The sequence below is a fragment of the Nicotiana tabacum genome, chromosome 4 (genome assembly GCF_000715075.1).
Source record: "Nicotiana tabacum cultivar K326 chromosome 4, ASM71507v2, whole genome shotgun sequence".
In the NCBI taxonomy this organism is placed as follows: domain Eukaryota; kingdom Viridiplantae; phylum Streptophyta; class Magnoliopsida; order Solanales; family Solanaceae; genus Nicotiana; species Nicotiana tabacum.
In genome coordinates, this window is record NC_134083.1 from 53,680,416 (window position 1) to 53,699,836 (window position 19,421).

General features: G+C 36.2%; 3 protein-coding genes across 3 annotated transcripts; 2 read left to right on the top strand and 1 right to left on the bottom strand.

The window, feature by feature from the left end:
• The first annotated feature begins 274 nt into the window (after positions 1–274).
• Positions 275–1,516, top strand: LOC107787979 (uncharacterized). The gene has a single exon (XM_016609609.2). The coding sequence runs from the start codon at positions 638–640 to the stop codon at positions 1,142–1,144; it is 507 nt and encodes a 168-aa protein (XP_016465095.2). The 5' UTR covers positions 275–637; the 3' UTR covers positions 1,145–1,516.
• An 11,546-nt stretch (positions 1,517–13,062) lies between these two features.
• On the top strand, positions 13,063–16,096 carry LOC107787983 (protein ROOT PRIMORDIUM DEFECTIVE 1). The gene is made up of 2 exons (XM_016609616.2): positions 13,063–15,265; positions 15,383–16,096. Exon 1 carries the CDS (start codon positions 13,152–13,154, stop codon positions 14,559–14,561), a length of 1,410 nt encoding a protein of 469 aa, XP_016465102.1. The 5' UTR covers positions 13,063–13,151; the 3' UTR covers positions 14,562–15,265; positions 15,383–16,096.
• A 233-nt stretch (positions 16,097–16,329) lies between these two features.
• LOC107787984 (omega-hydroxypalmitate O-feruloyl transferase-like) lies at positions 16,330–18,653 on the bottom strand. Its single transcript, XM_016609617.2, has 3 exons — positions 18,524–18,653; positions 17,964–18,425; positions 16,330–17,431 (listed from the first exon to the last, which is right to left on the bottom strand). Exons 2-3 carry the CDS (start codon positions 18,405–18,407, stop codon positions 16,574–16,576), a joined length of 1,302 nt encoding a protein of 433 aa, XP_016465103.1. The 5' UTR covers positions 18,408–18,425; positions 18,524–18,653; the 3' UTR covers positions 16,330–16,573.
• Positions 18,654–19,421: the final 768 nt, after the last annotated feature.

Here is a 19,421-nt window from a genome sequence, read left to right on the forward strand (position 1 = left end):
AGTAATTACATATAATTCTATTTTAATAAGCATTGATTGCTGATATGTAACCTGCAATAAACCGTTAAAACTATATTATTAATATAAAAATTATTTGCATTGTCAATATATATAGTTTAAATTCGTCGTTTATTACTCGAGCGTTCGTTCGTTGGTCGGGGACGTTGAATACAAAGAAGTCGTCACCATTTTGCAATTTAATACAAGCCATATTCTATTACCTTCAAATTAACAAATGTTGGCTTTCCTTCGTTGACAATTTCAAGTATTATTCGGGACTGAATCTATTTGGCCAGTGAACAACCTATATGGCCAAAATTTTATCCCTTTCTGAGGCATTATCTGTTTCCCCGTCCTTTTTATGGCCTTTGCTATCTTCATCATTAGTAACACTTCTCCAAATAAGCTAAAGGTCAGTTAGCTCTCAATAGACTTTTTCCCCTTAGTTGAATTCTACAAAAGGATATGAACAATCCAACTAGGAGAAAAATGAGGTTTATGCTCAATTTAGCTTATGATAGAGGTTGAAACCAAAATAGAAATTTTTTCTTCTTCTGTTCTTAAATCCTTTTTTCTTTGTTTGAAAGTGCAAAGAATATTTATTAGTTGTTTGTTTTTATATATATAGAGAGAGGGAATGAATAGTGAAATGGGAAAGGGAAAAGAGAAGCAGTCCAACTCATCTATACTTAAGAAGTTGGAGAAATATCTATCAATGAATAAATTTAGTGGAGCCATTTTGTCAAAGAGCAAATCATGGCACGGCAGCACAACAAATATTAAGAGCAAAGTAGCCCCAGAGGGCTGTTTTTGGGTGTATGTTGGGCCAGAGAAAGAGAGGTTTGTGATAAAGACAAAGTATGCAAACCATCCAATGTTCAAGATGTTGCTTGAAGATGCTGAAAAAGAGTATGGTTATAATTATAGCCAAGGCCCTATTTTGTTACCTTGTGATGTTGATCACTTCTACAAAGTGTTGGCTGAAATTGGTAGCAGTAAACAGATTCAATCTTCAGGGTGTGGATCATGTAGTCCCTTATTTAGTCCTGGTAGGCGTTTGGGTAATAGCCAAATGGCCAAAGGTTATGGTTCTTATAGGGTTCTTACTCCACCAAGATTGCTCAAGCTCAACTCTATTCATTAGCAGGATCCCAGGGTCTAGCCTGAAGTCAGTATAAACTATAAGAAATCATAATTCACATTTAGATAAATATTAGTTGAGGTGTGTGCAAGTTGACTCGAAATCATTGCTATATAAAAAAATATATATATGTTAATAGCAATATTTGTTTAGAAATCTCTTTTTTTCTTTGTTTTTAGGTTTCTCTTGGTACGTGGAGTTTGTAAACCGCAGTTGTTTGTGAGATACACCTGTGGAATCAATTATATCCACGGGTTAGTTTTCAGTTTAATTGTATATGCAGTAGCTAAGGGCAGTGTTTTACTGTTTTGTTTGAAGATAAAAGCTCATACCTTGTACTATTATTACCCACTATAATTAGTACTTTCTTTCGTACTCCCTTTTGCTATCTTGTTTCGTTTTCTAAATACTTTGTATAGCTATTACTTGCTATTAATGCTTCTTCCATTCTTTTTTAAGCTAGAGTCTATCGAAAACAATCTCTCTGCCCATCCAGGTTAGGGGTAAGGTTGCGTACATCTTACCTTCCCCGGACCCTATGTAACGATCCGACCTGTCGTTCCGAAAGTTGTAGCCCCGTTTTTTCCATTTCTGCTTATTTATGTGTTGTTCAGTTATGTTGAATTGTATCGAGTTGGTAGGTTTGGGTTCAGAGTAGTTTTGGAGTGAAATGAGACACTTAGTCTCTTAGTTAGAAAGCTAAGTTAGAAAAGTCAACCGGAAGTTGACTTATGAGTAAACGAGTTCGGACTTGGATTTTTATGATTCGGTTAGCTTCGTTGGGTGATTTTAGACTTAGGAGTGTATCCGAAATGTAATTTGGAGGTCAGTGGTAGAATTAGGTTTGAATTGGCGAAAGTTAGAAATTTGGCGATTTTGGCCGGCAGTGAAAAATTAGGTATCGGGGTCGGAATGGAACTCCAGAAGTTGGAGTAGGTTCGTAGTGTCATTTGTGACGTGTGTGCATAATTTGAGTTAGTTTCGAGTTGATTTGATATGTTTCGGCGCGAGTTTTTGGAAGTCGAAAGTTCATTTAGTTTGTTTTGAGACGCGTTTCGTCGTTTAAATGTTGTTATGCATGATTTGAGGCCTTGAGTTGGTATGCGTTATGTTATGGGACCTGTTAGTATGTTCGTACGGGATCTCGATGAGTTCGGGTAAGTTTCAGATAAGTTTGGACTGCGTTGTGCTCGTTTTTCTTATGTTTCGACGTCATTTCTTCCAGCAAAAATGGTACCACATTAAGCAAATGAGCTCCGATATCTATTTTGATTGAAGCATTAGATCCGTATCATAATTACGGAGCCATAGAAAAAAGCATCATCGAATTTGAGCATCGTATGAGGAATTTATGGTCATTTTACAAAAAAAATGGGTTGCCAAATTTTTCAGAATAATTACGAAATTGTCACCGAATTCGTAATTAAAAATCTGCACCATTTGAAAATATTAAAACCAACATATCTCATTCATTATAAGGTCAAATTGAGTGATTCAAAAGCCTAACTTGACTAGAATTTCACAAGGAATCCATTGGAGGCATAAAAAACGAGTTTCAGGATCGTTTGACATGAGAAGCGAGGCAGAATAACTGGCAAAAAAATATATAAAATGAGGGTTTGTTCATTCGGTCATATTTTGAGTTGGGGAGCTCGGATTTGGGCGATTTTGGGGGCGATTTTCACCATAAGGATTGGGGTAAGTGTTCTATACTCAATTTTAATTATATTTCATGAATCCATCTTCGTTTTTGGGATTTGATTGATGATTTCAAAGTGAAATTGAGGGAGTTAGGGTTTGAGTTTTGGAGAGTTTAAGTGAAGATTTGAGGGACCAAATGGAGTCCGATTTTAATGAATTTATATGGTTAGACTCGGGAGAGGACGAGGTTTATTATTCTGTCATTTTTGACTAATTTCGAGACGTGGGTCGGGTTTTTACCGATTTCGGATTTTTAGCATATTTATGTAGTTTTTATTATGGAATTCGGTTATTTAGACTATGTTGATAGTAGTATTCTGATTTTTGGTTAGATTCGGAGCTTTTGGAGACCGAGTCCAGAGACGAGGGCATCCCGGAATAGGATTTTACGTTGTTAAGGTAAGTAACAATTTTAACTCTGGCTTTGATGGTATAACCCGGAGAATTTGATATCGTGTGACTGTTTGGAGGTGATACCCACGCGGTGACGGGCGTGTGGGTGTATACCTCGAGGGATTGAGACTTGGTCCGTCTCGTGAGGCCTCATGGTCATCATCTGAGTTTACGTAGTTACTTGTTGTTGAACTTGTCCGCCTTTATGTTAGAGATCATGCTTAGGCTTTATTCATGCTCACATTATTTGTACTCAGTCATAGAAATTATTGTACATGTTTACCTCAGTCTCTATTATTTGCTAATATGTTGTGATACTTGATGTGGGCTGTGTTCCCTTATTTGTTGATGATGGCGAGGCTAGTGAGGTACATCATTGAGTGAGGTCGGTGGCCTGGTTGTGAGGATATTAATACCATAGCGCGTGAGTTGTCTGCGTAGCAGCGAATGACAGCATTATGCCCAACCCAACCGCCTTAAGTAGAGGGCCACTACCCCTTCCCTTCCCAGGAGCGCATCTATAGAATAAAGAGAGCACGCAAGTGAGTTGACTGTGCGGGTCCAGGTATTGATACCATAGCGCGTGAGTTATCCGCGTAGCACGTGAGTTGACCGTGCAGATTCAGGTATTGATATGATGGCACGTGAGTTGTCTGTGCTTAGCTCTTGGGCTTTGGGAGCCCCTCCGAAGTCTGTACACACCCCCAGTGAGCGCAGAGTGTTGAGCGTTGAGTGCTGAGTGTGAGTGTTGAGTGATGGAGTGACATTGCTGTGAGGTTGTATTTACTTTTGATGTTGCTGCATTTACCTGTTAATTTTCCTTGTAGTTTTACTGATTTATGAAATTACCTGTCTATTACTGTTTGTACTTAATTGTGAAAATAATAATTGGATTATTCTGCTTAGCTCATCACTACTGCTCAGTTCCTTAGTTATTTCTGTTACTACAGAGTCGGTTGTACTCATACTACACCGTGCACTTTATGTGTAGATCCAGGTGAGTTAGAACTTAGAAGGCGGCGATCGTTGAGTTCAGGCCGGCTATCTTTGGAGACTGCAAGGTAACTGTTAGCGTCCGCATGACCTTGTTACTCCTTTTATCATTCTTCTTTTGAGACTGTATTGACAGTTAGACAGTTATATATCCTAGTTCATAGTTTTAGATGCTCATGACTTAGTAACACCCCGATATTTGGGGCTCGTTTCCGTATTTTCTATAATTATATTTAGAATTGATTTAGTTTATGGAAAAAAAATTCAAATATTTTATTAAATTTTTATAATCGATTTAGTAGTAATACTTTGGAAAATAGGCTTGCCTTGTAACACGATAGGCGCCATCACGACCATGGTTAGATTTTGCGTTGTGACACCCTACTTGAGGGATTACACTAGGTTGTTGTTCGAAGATAAAAGCCGACTAAAGAAAGCAGTTCCTTCACCAACTTTAATTTGATCTTATATACATATTAAGAGGTGACAAATGGGCGGGTCAGATCAAATATGGGCATGTCGAAAATGGATAATGCAAAAAATGGATAAATTATCCGATCCAACCCATATTTAATACGGATAAAAAACGGGTTAGCTGACGGATAATATGGATATCTATATTATCCATGGCTTTTTGAATATGATCACTTTTGGAAGAATTCCTAGTCTCCCAAACTTGAGGAACCCCCAATTTGAGGTTTTACAAATATAAAAGTTAAATTCATTAGTTATCCATTAATTATTCATTTTCTAAGTGGATAATGTGGTTATTATCCATATTTGACCCGTTTATTATCCAATCCATTTTTAATGAATAATATGGGTGGATCAAATTTTTTTAAAAACCATTTTGCCGCCGCTAAGGCATATTATGGAAGAGATGTAAAGATGCTTACATGCAGAAAATTGCATGTGATTTATGAGTCTCAAAATATACTGTGCAACAAATAATAAATGGTGTTTGGTTAATTTTCCTACCTCTTTTCTGTATGTTTGAGGTGTCTATTCGACAAGTCTTCTATTTTTTTCCTTCACTTGCATATAGAAAGTCTTTTTTTTTTACGTAGTGTAAGAAATAATTTTCCCTTAGGCAGATGGCCACTTTATTTAATTTCACCTACGCATCTATCAATCAACTGATTCTGAAATTATCATAAGCGCATGCACTCAAGGTTAATATAATTACATTCTCAAACCTGCTAAAATTAACCAAAGTTTGCTACGTGTTAAGGAAGACATTTCTTGAGTCAGATTTTTACACCTAGTTTTGATTATATCCCTTTTTTCACAGTAGTTAGACATTTTAGAGAGGAAGTAATTGTTATTTGTTACTTTGTTAGGTGCATGAAATGTAATGAGCCAACTAGCTAGCCACGAGGTACTATATAGAAAACAGTCTAGTAGTGTTTATTTAAACAGGATTGGGTGGTCTGAGTCAACAGAAATGGCTATATATTTGCTACCATATTAATGCAATTGACAACTAAAGGGGACAAAAGATAGTGAGAGTGAGAGGGCATAGGTGATAACTTTTGAATTTTGATAATAAACATATAAAAGGACTCTCATGCTCTTTCGCCCAAATTCAAATTGTGTCTTTTGGTGGTCCTTTAACATCAATATTTGGTGGACCAAATAGATGAGACCCATAAGCTTTGAAATAATTAATGCACACCATATTTGTCAATTTGCACGTCCTTCTGTACATATATAATTGCAATCTACACAATCTTTTATTTAGACACCCTCGAATATAGTAGTACTAATAGTTTTGGAGATTGATTGAGTCCGTTTGGATTGACCTAAAAAAAAAAGCGGTTTTTTAGTAGAAATAACTTTTAATCCAAAAAGTAATAAGTTGGGGTTGCCCAACTTATTGTTTTTGGCTTGTTTTGAATATTTTTTAACTTATTTTAAATACTTTTTAACTTTATTAAACAATAAAAAAAAATTCAAAGCTGATTTAACTAGTTTAAAACCCAATCGAACACCCTCTAAGACGCTGACTACAGTGACTCCTAATCTATGACTTGGCTTGTGCATATTATAATGCACAAAGGAAACGTGTGCCGACTTTACAATTCCCTCTCTCATGTTCTTTGTCTATGGGTCCCAATATTTTTTGTGGTTTGCACACTATTACACACGAAAAGATTTACCCAGTGCACACCACAGAGTGCTCACTCGAAGGGCTGAGGCTCTGACAGAGGTTATAGCTGCCGCGAGTTACCCTTTTAAAAAGAAATTCCATACAAATAAGATATGAATAGTCAAAGCAACAAGAACATATAATTAGTTATACTTAACTTGTATGAATTATATATAAGAATTATATGTAATGGGAGAAAATACATGTCCGACAAGTGTCATCTATTATTCATCCTATTTTTTTGATCAAACGAACTAAATATTATAATTTGTTATGAAAATATTATATTGTGGATATCCATTTATTACTCCGCTATAGATAATCTTCCTGAAAAAGATTATCCATTTAGTACTCTGTTGAAGTTTATCTACAAGCAGCTGATGCAGGCAGGTTGCAAGCAACCCAATGAAATAATTTGCAGCAGCGTCTTATTAAACAGGCATGTTGCAAGCAGCTCATGCAGACAACTTACAAACAGCTAAAGAAAAGCCTTGCAGCTACTTCCTGAAAAGCCTCGCAGATGCTTCCTTTATTCTATAAATAGAGGAGTTTTCAGTTCATTATGAATATAAGTTTGAAAGTAGAATAATATATCAGTTTCTCTCTATACTTGTCTTTACTTTACAGTCTTTATTTTATAACACGTTATCAGCATGATACTCTGCCATCTCGAGAAAATACTTTAAAAGTATCAGATGTACGAACTTTCTTTTTCTAAATAATGTCAAATCTTTCTAAACTTGAATTTGTAGCCCTGGATATATCGGGCAAAAGCTATATATCTTGGGTGCTTGATGCTGAAATTCATCTTGATGCGATGGGTCTGGCAGACACCATCACGAACAAAAATCAAGCATCAAACCAAGACCGTGCCAAAGCAATGATATTCCTACACCAGCACGTTGATGAAGGCTTGAAAATGGAATATCTCACTATTAAAGATCCAATCATATTGTGAAATAATTTAAAAGATAGATATGACCACCTGAAGATGGTCGTTCTTCCACAGGCACGTTATGACTGGACTGTTCTAAGACTACAAGATTTTAAATCTATCAGTGAGTATAATTCTACTATGTTTAGAATTATTTTCCAATTAAAATTGTGTGGTGATAATATTACTGATCATGATATGTTAGAGAAAACTTTCACCACTTTTCATTCCCTGAAGTGAATGAGACGAACTTCCACCAAGCAACATAATGGGCTATTAATGAAAAACCATGAAATCCGACCTACTGATTCTTGTCCATTCCCTAAAGTGAATGAGACGAACTTTCACCAAGCTAAGCGTGGAAGAGGTCATGGCCCTAGTCATGGTCATGGCCGTGGTCGGGGAAGAAACTTTAATCATGATAACAATAATGCACCAAAAAACCCTCCTCACCACCGGCAGTGGAAAAGGAAGGAACAAAAGCATGAAGCGGTGCAAGCAACAAATGCAGAAAATGCATGCTATAGATGTGGCGGAAAAGGGCACTGGTCACGTACCTGTTGTACGCCAAAGCACCTGGTTGAGCTTTATCAAGCCTCCCTGAAGAAGACATAGAAAAATGTTGAAGCAAATTTCATTTTTGAAGATAATTTAGACTTCATGCATTTGAATGTAGCTGATTAGTTTGCACTCCCAGAAGGAAAAACAAGTCATGTGATCGGTGATAAATCTGTAGAAATATAAATATTTTATTTTTTGTTGTTTGTAGTAGAAAGTATAGTTATATAATTATTGTACATAAATAAAAGTTATGCTTTGCTAATGATATTTACTATCATATTTATTTTGTTTATGTCATTTTGAAGAATATGGATAATCCTCAAATTATGTTTGGATCAAAGACCAATCATGAAGATATTTGTGTAATTGATAGTGGAACAACTCATGCCATATTCAAAGATCAGAAATACTTTTCTTATTTGCATGAGGAAAAAATAAATGTTTCAACAATTTCTGGTAATATAAGTTTGATTGAAGGCTCTGGAAGAGCTACTGTATTTCTGTCTAAGGGAACAAAACTTATAATAGACAATGCATTATTCTCCTCCAAGTTCCGAAGAAACTTGTTGAGTTTTATATATATCCGCCAAAATGGGTATCATATTGAGACAATAGATGAAATGAATATGAAATATCTTTGTATTACAAATAATGTTTAGGGCCAGAAGTGTATTGTACAAAAGTTACCAACTTTATCTTCTGGCTTATACTATTCAAAGATTAGTACAGTTGAAGCACGCTCTATCGTAAACTAGAAGTTTACTGATTCAAATATTTTTGTGCTTTGGCATGGCTGTTTGGGCCATCCTGGATCAATAATGATGAGACGAATTACTGAAAATTCGATTGGGCATCCATTAAAGAACCTGAAGATTCTTACAAATAATGAATTTTCTTGTGATGCTTGTTATCAAGGCAAATGATTACTATACCATCACCAATGAAGGTTGGCATTGAATCCCCTGCCTTTTTAGAATGTATACATGGGGATATATGTGGACCTATTCACCCACCAAGTGGGTTTTTTAGATATTTTATGCGTCTTCAAGATGGTCTCATGTGTGCCTACTATCATCTCGCAACCTGGCATTTGCAAAGCTATTAGCCCAAATAATTCGATTAAGGGCATAATTCCCAGATTATCCTATAAAGGCTATTCGCCTTGATAATGCTGGAGAATTCTCATATCAAGCTTTTGATGATTATTGTCTATCAGTTGAGATAAAAGTTAAATATCCTGTAGCTTATGTTCATACTCAAAATGGCCTTGTAGAGTCATTTATTAAACGTCTGTAATTGATAGCAAGACCAATACTTATGAAAACAAAATTGCCCACTAATGTTTGGGGCCATGCTATCTTGCATGCAACATCGCTTATCCGTCTCAAACTGACACATTATAATAAATATTCTTCGTCACAATTAGTTTTTGGTCATGAATCAAATATTGCTCATCTACGAATTTTTGAATGTGCTGTAAATGTGCTAGTAACACCACCACATCACAGTAAGATGGGCCCGTAAAGAAGGTTATGAATATATGTTGGGTTTGAAAAACCTCTATTATTCACTATCTTGAATCATTGACGGGAGATTTATTTACTGCTCGATTTGCAGATTGTCGGTTTGATGAAACAAATTTCCCATAATTAGGGGGAGAGAAAAAGAAAATCAAAAGAGAAATTACGTGGAAAGTTTCATCATTATCTCATTTTGATCCACGTACCCTTATATGTAATCAGGAGGTCCAGAAGATCATCCGTTTATAAAATATAACAAATCAAATGTCATACGCGTTTACTGATTTGAAAAGGATAACTAAGTCACATATCCCTGCAGAGAATGTACCTATACGAATTGATGTCCTAGTAGGACCATTTACTAGCATGAGAACTAGTGAACCTAAAGCACGCCTGAAGCGTGGTAGGTCTTTGGGTTTTAAGGATCGAAATTCTCGAAAAAGAAAATCGACAAATGATCAAAACGATACTATAAAAGGATTTCCTGAAGAGACCCAAAATCTGATTAGTTCTGGGATTCCCGAAGAAATCACTGAACCCGAGACTCAAGTGAGCGAAGATCTTTTAATAAGTTCTATTGGTGATGGGATTAATTTAAATCGATCTGAAATAGTGGTGGATAATATTTTTGCTTATAATATTACACTTAACATTATGGAAGATAGTGAGTATTTTGAACCCCGATCTGCCGAATAATGTCGACAAAGATCTGATTGGCCAAAACGGCAATGGGCAATTCAATCAGAATTGAACGCACTTGCTAAAAGAGAGATCTTTGGACCAGTAGTCCAAACACATGCTGGTATAAAATCAGTTAGTCATAAATGAATTTTTATGCGAAAAAGAAATGACAAAAATGAAGTTGAAAGATACAAGGCTCACCTTGTCGCACAAGGATTCTCACAACAATGTGAAGTCTATTATGAAGAAACATATTCACCCGTTATGGATGCCATAATATTTCGATATCTCATCAGTTTAGCTTTATGTGAAAGGCTTGAAATATATATGATGGATACAACTTATCTGTACGGGTTACTTAATAATGAGATTTACATGAAAATACCTGAAGGATTTAAAATGCCTGAAGCAAATTCAAAATCTCGAAAAATGTATTCAATCAGATTACAAAGATCTTTGTACGGTTTAAAGCAATTTGGGTGCATGTGGTATAATCGCCTTGGTGAATATTTATTGAAAGAGGATTACATAAATGATGTTATTTGTCCATGTATTTTTATAAAGAAAATGGCACTAGAATTTGTTATACTTGTTGTTTATGTTGATGACATAAGTCTTGTCTTGTTGGAACTCTAGAAGAGCTCCAAAAGGCAATTGAATATCTTAACAAATAATTTGAGATGAAAGATCCTGGAAAGACAAAATTTTGTCTTGGACTGCAAATTGAACATTTAGCAGACGAGATCTTTATGCATCAATCTGCTTATACAGAAAGGGTCTTAAAACGCTGTTACATGGACAAAGTGCACCCATTGAGTACACCAATGGTTGCTCGATCACTTGAAGTAAATAAGGACTCGTTCCGACCTCCAGAAGAGGATGAGGAACTCCTTGGTCCTGGAACACCCTATCTCAGTGCAATTGGTGCACCTATGTATCTTGCTAATGCTACAAGGCCTGGCATCACATTATCTGCTAATTTACTAGAAAGATATAGCTCTTCTCTTACACTGAGACATTGGAATGGGATTAAGCATATTTTGCGATATTTAAAGGGAACTCTTGATATGAGTTTGTTTTATATTAACAAAGGTAGTGCAGATCTTATTGGTTATGCAGATGCAACTTATTTATCTCATCCCATAAATCTCAATCTCAAATTAGGTACGTGTTTACATGTGGAGGTACTGTCATATCATGGCACTCTACAAAGCAATCAATTATTGCTACTTTTTCAAATCATGATGAGATAATAACTATTCATGAAGCAAGTAGGGAATGCGTATAGCTGAGATCAGTGATTCATTTTATTCAATAAAAATGTGGTTTGGAATGTGATAAAGGATCCACAATTTTATACGAAGACGATGTTTCATGCATAGCCCAATTAGAGGAAGGATTTATAAAAGGAGATAGAACGAAGAACATTTCACCAAAATTATTCTACACACATGTTCTTCAGAAAAATGGTGACATCGATGTGCAACAAATCCGTTCAAGTGACAATCCATCAGATTTGTTCACTAAATCTTTACCAACTCCAACTTTTGAGAAGATGTTATACAAGATTGGAATGCGGAGACTCAAATATTTGAAACAAGGTTTTCATCAGGGGGAGTGAAATACGCGTCGTACTCTTTTTTCCTTACTAAGCTTTTTTCCATAGGATTTTTCCTGTAAGGTTTTTAATGAGGCATCTAAAAATGTGTATTACTAAATATGTGTTCTCGTTTTCCTTCACTAGGATGTTTCCCACTTGATTTTTCCTAATAAGGTTTTAACGAGGCACATTATCTTTTAATGAACATCTAAGGAGGAGTGTTATGAAAATATTATATTGTGAATGTCCATTCATTACTCCGCTATAGATAATCTTCCTGAAGAAAATTATCCATTTAGTACTGTGTTGAAGTTTATCTACAAGCAGCTGATGCAGGCAGGTTGCAAGCAACTCAATGAAATGATTTACAACAGCTTCTTATTAAACAGGCAGGTTGCAAGCAGCTCATGTAGACATCTTACAAGCAGCTAAAGAAAAGCCTTGCAGCTGCTTCCTGAAAAGCCTCACATCTGCTTCATTTCTTCTATAAATAGAGAAGTTTTCAGTTCATTATGAATATAAGTTTAAAAATTAAACAATATATCAGTTTCTCTATACTTGTCTTTACTTTATTGTCGTTATTTTATAACATAATTAACAAAATTTAAAGAGAAATACAAGCAAGACATAGGTTCATGAGTTGCTTTTTGTTTCTTAGTAAAAATATGACAATGTGAAAATATAATAATAAAAAAATATGTGTTGAAGTTGAACCATACGCCACGTGTCTCTATTGAGAAATTTTCTTTAAAAAATATATTATTTTGAAAACGACTCTAGCCGCTCTCATCCAATAATTAATAGGCGAAAAAGTTGTAATTCATTGCCCTTTTCGTTATCATCAAACCAAATATTATCGAACACACGTTTTGCTACCAAACTACCTTCGTTTACTTCATCCATAGCCATTTCTATTCACAATTAAATAAAAAGAGTAGCTCTTCAATTTAATATCTTGAAGTAGAATTCGAAATCGTGGCATGATCTTACACGTTTATTCTATTAGAATGGAGAAAGGGGTTTAGTTTAATCCCTTCGCTCGAAATTTACACCGTATATATGATGTTAAATCTTATATATATATTAAATATTAAATTACTTTAAATTTTTTGTGCATTTACTTTTTTTATTTTTTGAATTTCTTTAATAAAAATTCTACTTCCGCCGCGGCATATAGTTCACGTTAGATACACTAACACAATTTATATCCAGAACGTAAAGTATTCCAATCTTTTCCAGCAAAGTTAAAGATACAAAATAGTATTGTAATCAATTATTCCTAGTTAAACTTGTTACAGTTTGACCGTGAAAAATTGCAATTTCCTCCAGAAATATTTCTATAATTACTAAAATTACCCTATATGTTTTCGATCAATCCACATTGCACCCTACATAAGGAAAAAGAACTCCCGCTCTTGTTCCTGCTGCAAATCTTCCCTGTAAAACCCCTAAACCCTAAATTCAAAAACTTTATCAAAATGCACATTTTCCTTAAAATTTCTACAAAGCTCTTACAATCCAAATCCAAACCCTTCAATTCCCTCACATGGATCCCACCACTTTTCTTACAATCCACTAAACAAATGTCGCAGTCAACTTCCATACCCAGAAACCAACAGCGCGTTCGCGACCACGGCTACGACGATTACATGGAAATTGAAAAAAAAATCCGCAAAGTCATGAAATTCCAAGAACAGCTCCTCACTCAGACAAATTCAATGATCCCTATTTCTCGCCTTGACATGCTCGCTCGCCGTTTCGGGTTCAAACAATACGAAGCAGGCAAGTTTATTCTCAAATTCCCTCATGTTTTTGAGGTTTTCGAACACCCAGTTCAGAGAATACTTTATTGCAGGCTCACCCATAAAGCACTGCTTCAAATTGAGCAAGAAAAATTAGCTCTTTTAGCTCAATTACCTGAAGCTGTAACCCGTTTAAGAAAGCTTCTAATGCTTTCTAATACGGGGAGATTAAGGCTAGAACATGTTAGGATTGCAAGGAAAGAATTTGGTTTACCTGATGATTTTGAGTTTTCTGTTGTTTTGAAGTATCCTATGTATTTTAGATTGTTTGATGCTAAAGAGACTAGGAACAAGTACATTGAGGTTGTAGAGAAAGACCCGATGTTAGCTGTTTGTGCCGTGGAGAGAGTTAGGGAGAAAGAGTATAGAGAAAAGGGTGGTGAAGAAGAGAATGTGAGGTTTTATTTTAGGGTGAATTTCCCACCAGGTTTCAAGATTGGGAAGTATTATAAGATTGCTGTTTGGAAATGGCAAAGGCTGCCTTATTGGTCGCCTTATGAGGATATCTCGGGTTATGATTTGAGGTCGCTCGAGGCACAGAAGAGGATGGAGAAGAGAGCAGTGGCCACTATTCATGAGTTGCTGTCATTGACGGTTGAAAAGAAGATTACTTTGGAGAGAATCGCGCATTTTAGGTTGGCGATGGATTTGCCAAAGAAGCTGAAGGACTTTCTCCTTCAGCATCAGGGAATATTTTATATCTCGACAAGGGGAAATCAGGGGAAATTGCATACGGTGTTTCTCAGGGAGGCTTATAGGAAGGGAGAGTTGATTGAGCCAAATGATCTGTATTTAGCTAGGAGAAGGCTGGCTGAGTTGGTTTTGATGAGTCCAAGGAAAGCCAATATGGATAAAGAATTAGTTAATTATAGAAGGCGGGGAGACGATGATGAAATAGCTGCTGTGAGAAGAGACAACGTCGAGAATGAAGGAGATCATTCAACAGTTCAAGAGACAGTTAGCGAAGATGAGGAGAGAGAAGAAAGTGTGGACTACGATGATGATTGCAGCAGTGACTCTAAGTACACAGATGAAGAAGACAGTGGTGATGATGTTACTGATGATTTAGGAAAAGAAACATCATAATATTACTAATTATTGCAACTTCGAAAGCAATATGTTAAATGCCGTAAACGGACAACGTGAGATATTATTTCATTTGTGTAAAAAGAACAAATCACTGATTGGTATTTGTTTCTTAATCAGAATGTTTTTCTGTCATTTTTGGCTCAATTGAAATTTCTTCCAAAGACTTTCAAGGAAAATATTAGAGAAGACATAGTGAATCCATTTTGATCTTAACATGGACATGGTGGTTAGAAAGATTCAGCAGTACTATCCAAAGAGGTGATTTATGTCCTTCATAAAAGAACTTTTGGCTTTGGAACACAACATAGTGAATTTTCGCCGGGAGGTGCAATGTTTTACATTGGTATTCTTGCCTTCCTCTTGCCAGCACATCTCCAGAAGCATCGTATTTATTACAGCCTGCATAATGGTAAAAGAACTATCTACGGGTAACTTCCAGCTTGTCATGTTGACTAAGAGGGAAAGGAAAAGGGAAGATCACAGATACCGCCAGTCTCTTTGAATTAAAAAAACATCTTATGCTAGTATGCACACACGTGAGATTTATTTAAGAGAAAGAGAACAGAGGAGGGCTTGATTAAACTAGAAGCATGTCGCTTGGTTTTAGCACTAAGACAAGGCCTTCATCCCTTTCAGCTTGAAAAGTGAACAAGCATGTTCTTTATGAATTCCACTGGATCAAGTGTTCATTTCACAAAGAGGTAAATATTAAGAAACAAAAATCAGCATCTTTAAAATGTGTATTTATTTCTAACCAACAGTTTTTTAGGCAGATGTTATTTTTTTTTTTAATCATTTGGTTTTTTGGTGTTCTCCAGGTCGTCAAATCTTGAAGGAGAGTTGCATGATTTGGGAACTATGATATAAACATATCTTAAACTAATGGAATTATCTTATCATTCATCCAAGCCATTCTGCTAGGTTTTGAGCACTTTCAGGAAGCAGCCAAGGGGCTTCTATCGAGTAGAGAGGAGATTGGACAGTTTCTTTGACATAGTTTTAAACTTTTAATGAGCTTTGTCCACATCCAAGGTAAAAGCCATCACTATCATCCAAGAAATTTGAGGCTAAAATCATTGTTAATTGTCTCAAAGGTTTCAGCTTTTTGTCAGAGAAGCATGTGGGTGTCTAAGATTTTGAAAGATCGATAGTCGAAATCGAGTGGTAGGGCTCAAAGGGTAGTTGTTTGACTTTGAGCCCTCACAAAGAGGAATGACAAGAAGAATTTTATAAAGGAAGATGGGATTGTCAAATGGAATGAGGAATTTAAAGTATGTAACTTTCAGCTTATAAAGGAGGTGTTCATCCTTGGGAGGTTGCCCTTAGTGTGTTCAAACTGAGTTCTTGATTGCCTTTACCTCTGATTCTGTTAGTTTTTCTGGATTCTGATTTTTTACTACTATGGTTCTGTTAGACGTTTTGACTTTTGCTTGCTTTCATTCCTTTTATGGGTTTTAGAACTGTCGAGAGAAAGACAAAATGAAATCAAAGATCAATCTTGGATTTTCTAACGAGTAAGAAGATTTTAAGCCTTTCTTGATCATTGTCATGAAATGTTGTTCTATGAATCATGATCATATCATACAACCTACTGGAACTGTGACCTCAAAGTATGGACCTTTCAGGATGAGTATTACCTTGAATTTCCTCTAATTAATATACTTCCTTTTCCTTTTGTCAGTTAGGTGGTTTGGTAGAGAACCACTATTGATCTCAACGGAATGGAGATTAAAAGGATATTTAGAAACAAGCAAAAGAGCATCAATTGATGCCAAAAAGAAATAACAATACAAGTGTCATAGCACATCTCCCCATTTTTCTTTCTGAAATACATATAAGATCCTGTCTACATTCCTCCACTTTAGTAACAGTATATATCAGCAGGCTCTGAATTTCTTCTGGGGATCAATGAAATAATAATAGCACAAAGTAAAACATAACCAATTACTCAATAACTCAACATTAAATATATCAAATTTCATGGCAAATGAAAGCTGCTATATGGCTGTTTAGATCTCCATGAGTTCTTCAAATGTCTTCATAGCTGAAGCTGGCAATCCAAGAAGCACATTGATGTTTCTCCTCTCTTTCCCATGGGAAAGAAACAGAGAAACTTCCTTCTCGGGCAAAGCCACAGGCCCTGATACAACTGGCTCTCCCCACCCAAAATCTGTAGTGTGGAAAGAAAGCCTAGACCAAGTAGTAATGAGAAGAGTAGCAGTTAAAGATGGCCTAACTCTTGTTGCTTCAAAATAGTCTATAGCAGACCTCATGTAACTGTCTGTCACCATTTTAACAGCTTCTTGAACCAACTTCACAGCAACAGAAAGTGGATTCTCAACTATCTCTGCAGCATTACAGAGTGCATTAGTTAACACGATCCCGTTTCCAAAATATCCTTCTGGAATTGAGGGATCAAATCTGGATCTTCCATCTACTGCAAAGAGAAGTTTTGTCTTTTGATCAGGCTTCATTTGCAATGCCTGAGTTCGCGCTTTCCAAACGAAAGCTGAAAGAGCTTCAAATGTAGTGCACTTGGTAATATTTCCATCTTCTTTAGCTTTTGCTTTTAGTTGCTCTAGCTTCTCAGGGTCAAAACAGAAGGACTTGTATAGCATTTCTTCTTGGTACAGCTTAGTAGAGTCTGATATATCTTCAATTTCAGCAAACTCGTTGTGAGCATATTCAAATTTTGGTGGATTTCTAGCCTTGAGTATGCTCCTCTCTAGGAATGGAGGGACTTTGATTGGTACACCTCTGGCAGTTTCACCCCAAGAATTCACAAATTCCATTGCTCCAATCCCATCAAACATGCAATGGTTCATGCACAAACCAAGCACAAATCCCCCACATTTGAACCCTGTCACCTGAATAGACAAAATTATCACTCAGTATCTCTGGAGAAACAAACATACTATTAGTATCTATGAATTGGTCTTTCTTCTTCTGTTCTCTAGCATCCTTGATGCTTTTTAGTTCTGAATCCAATACTTATTAAAGATCCTAGTGAATAACCTTTATGTAATAAGTGGTCCTCAAAATGAAGTTTTGATAACTTTTTGAGAAATTTTATCCTAGATTTGGTCAGGCGATTGTGTGATGGACACAAGTGCATATACCAGAATTGCACAAGTGACTATGCCAAGGGAAAAGTTACATGGTCTGTAGGGGGTTCAATTGAATCCCCTTCGTCGGAAAATGATACTATGCAAATTGTGTGTGTGTGTGTGTGTGTGTGTGTATTGATTGTTGTATCCCTTGACATAAGAGAAGCTTCTAGTGTAGCGACAAATGTAGCTCATAAAGTTGATTTAGAGTGCAGGTTTAAATCCAAGATGTAGCATCTTTGCATTTTTTAAACAAAATTCTCCAAATAAACAAAAGAAACATATATAGTACCTGAGCAATCAGGGGAGGCATTTCTAGTATGTTTTTAGCACCAGGAATATCGTAAACAAGCTTGCCAAGTGTAACAGGATCAGGCTTAGTAATATCACCAATGTCTTCTATGCTACAATTTGCTTCTGCCTCAACATAAACTGCCCCTTCTCCACTGCAGTTCACTATAAGTTTCCCTTCTTGGCTTATTGTCAATCTCCCAGCGAGTGGATAATAGTGAACAAGAACCTTTGATAAAGCTTCCTTGATTACTTCAACAGCATTCTCATTCCTCTTTTCCTCTGATTTGAAGCAGTAAATTGTTCGAACGGGGACGGCTATGTTCTGATCAAGATTGGATAGGTAATATAGTCCTTTGTCTGTTTCTTCTGCTGGAGAAACCAAAGTTGGTTCTCCTTGCTTCACAATGAGCTCAAAAGCAACATTGTTTTTACCATTCTCCATTTTGCAAGTTCAAAAATCCTGTATAAAATAAGGAAAGAAAAGAACGTTAAGGGATTTAAGTGGCATGGCATGAAATAACTAGTAGAAAATAAGAGTACAAAAAAAGTGAAAATTACCTATAAGACAGAAATGTGTAATTAATGTTCTAATTTTGAGGCTTAGAATGGTATACTTGTTGGTGTGGAGATAAATGAGTACTGGAAATATTTATATAGCAAATGCATGAGTAGAATAATTGGCTATTTGTTGAGAATTGGTTAACAAAGATGTACTACTGAAAAAGACTGCAGGTGCTGTTTTTATATTTAGAGCTATTCATAAGCTGTCTTAATGGTGGAAGAGAAGACTAAGCCCCCCAAAAAATGAAGTTCTAATTTTATTTTTGAAGTGTTTTGCTTTGAAAAATAAGTTCTAAGAAAGATTTTGCTATTGTCATGTGGGTGTGGTAGGCTACTGGCCCCAAAACCAAATGTTACCAATTTACAATATCTGGCGTAAGGACTGAAGGAAACACTGGTAGAGTTTGGTAGAGTTGGCCTCCAAATTCTGCTGATGACTTGAATTGGTCTAATATTTTATGCAGCAATAGGTCATATTTTCAGATATAGCAGCTTCTGTCATTTTAAATCCTCTTTCTTAATATTATGTTCTCATCTAGAAAAAGACGACGACAACAATAACAAACCCTGTGTAATCCCACAACGTGAATTTGGGGAGGGTAGTGTGTACGCAAACCTACCCCCAGGGGCGGTTCAACAGATCTCGGGGCCTAAGGCGAAACCATATTCGGAGGCCCTTAATCCCACTATTGGGATCTGGGGAGGGTAGTTTGTACGCAGACCTTACCCCTACCCTGGAGTAGAGAGCCTGTTTCCGATAGATCCTCGGCTCCCTCCCTCCAAGAACTCCCCACCTTGCTCTTGGGGTAACTCGAACTCACAACCTTTTGATTGGAAGTGGAGGGTGCTCACCACTTAGAGCAACCCACTCTTGTCAAATATACTAATTAATGAG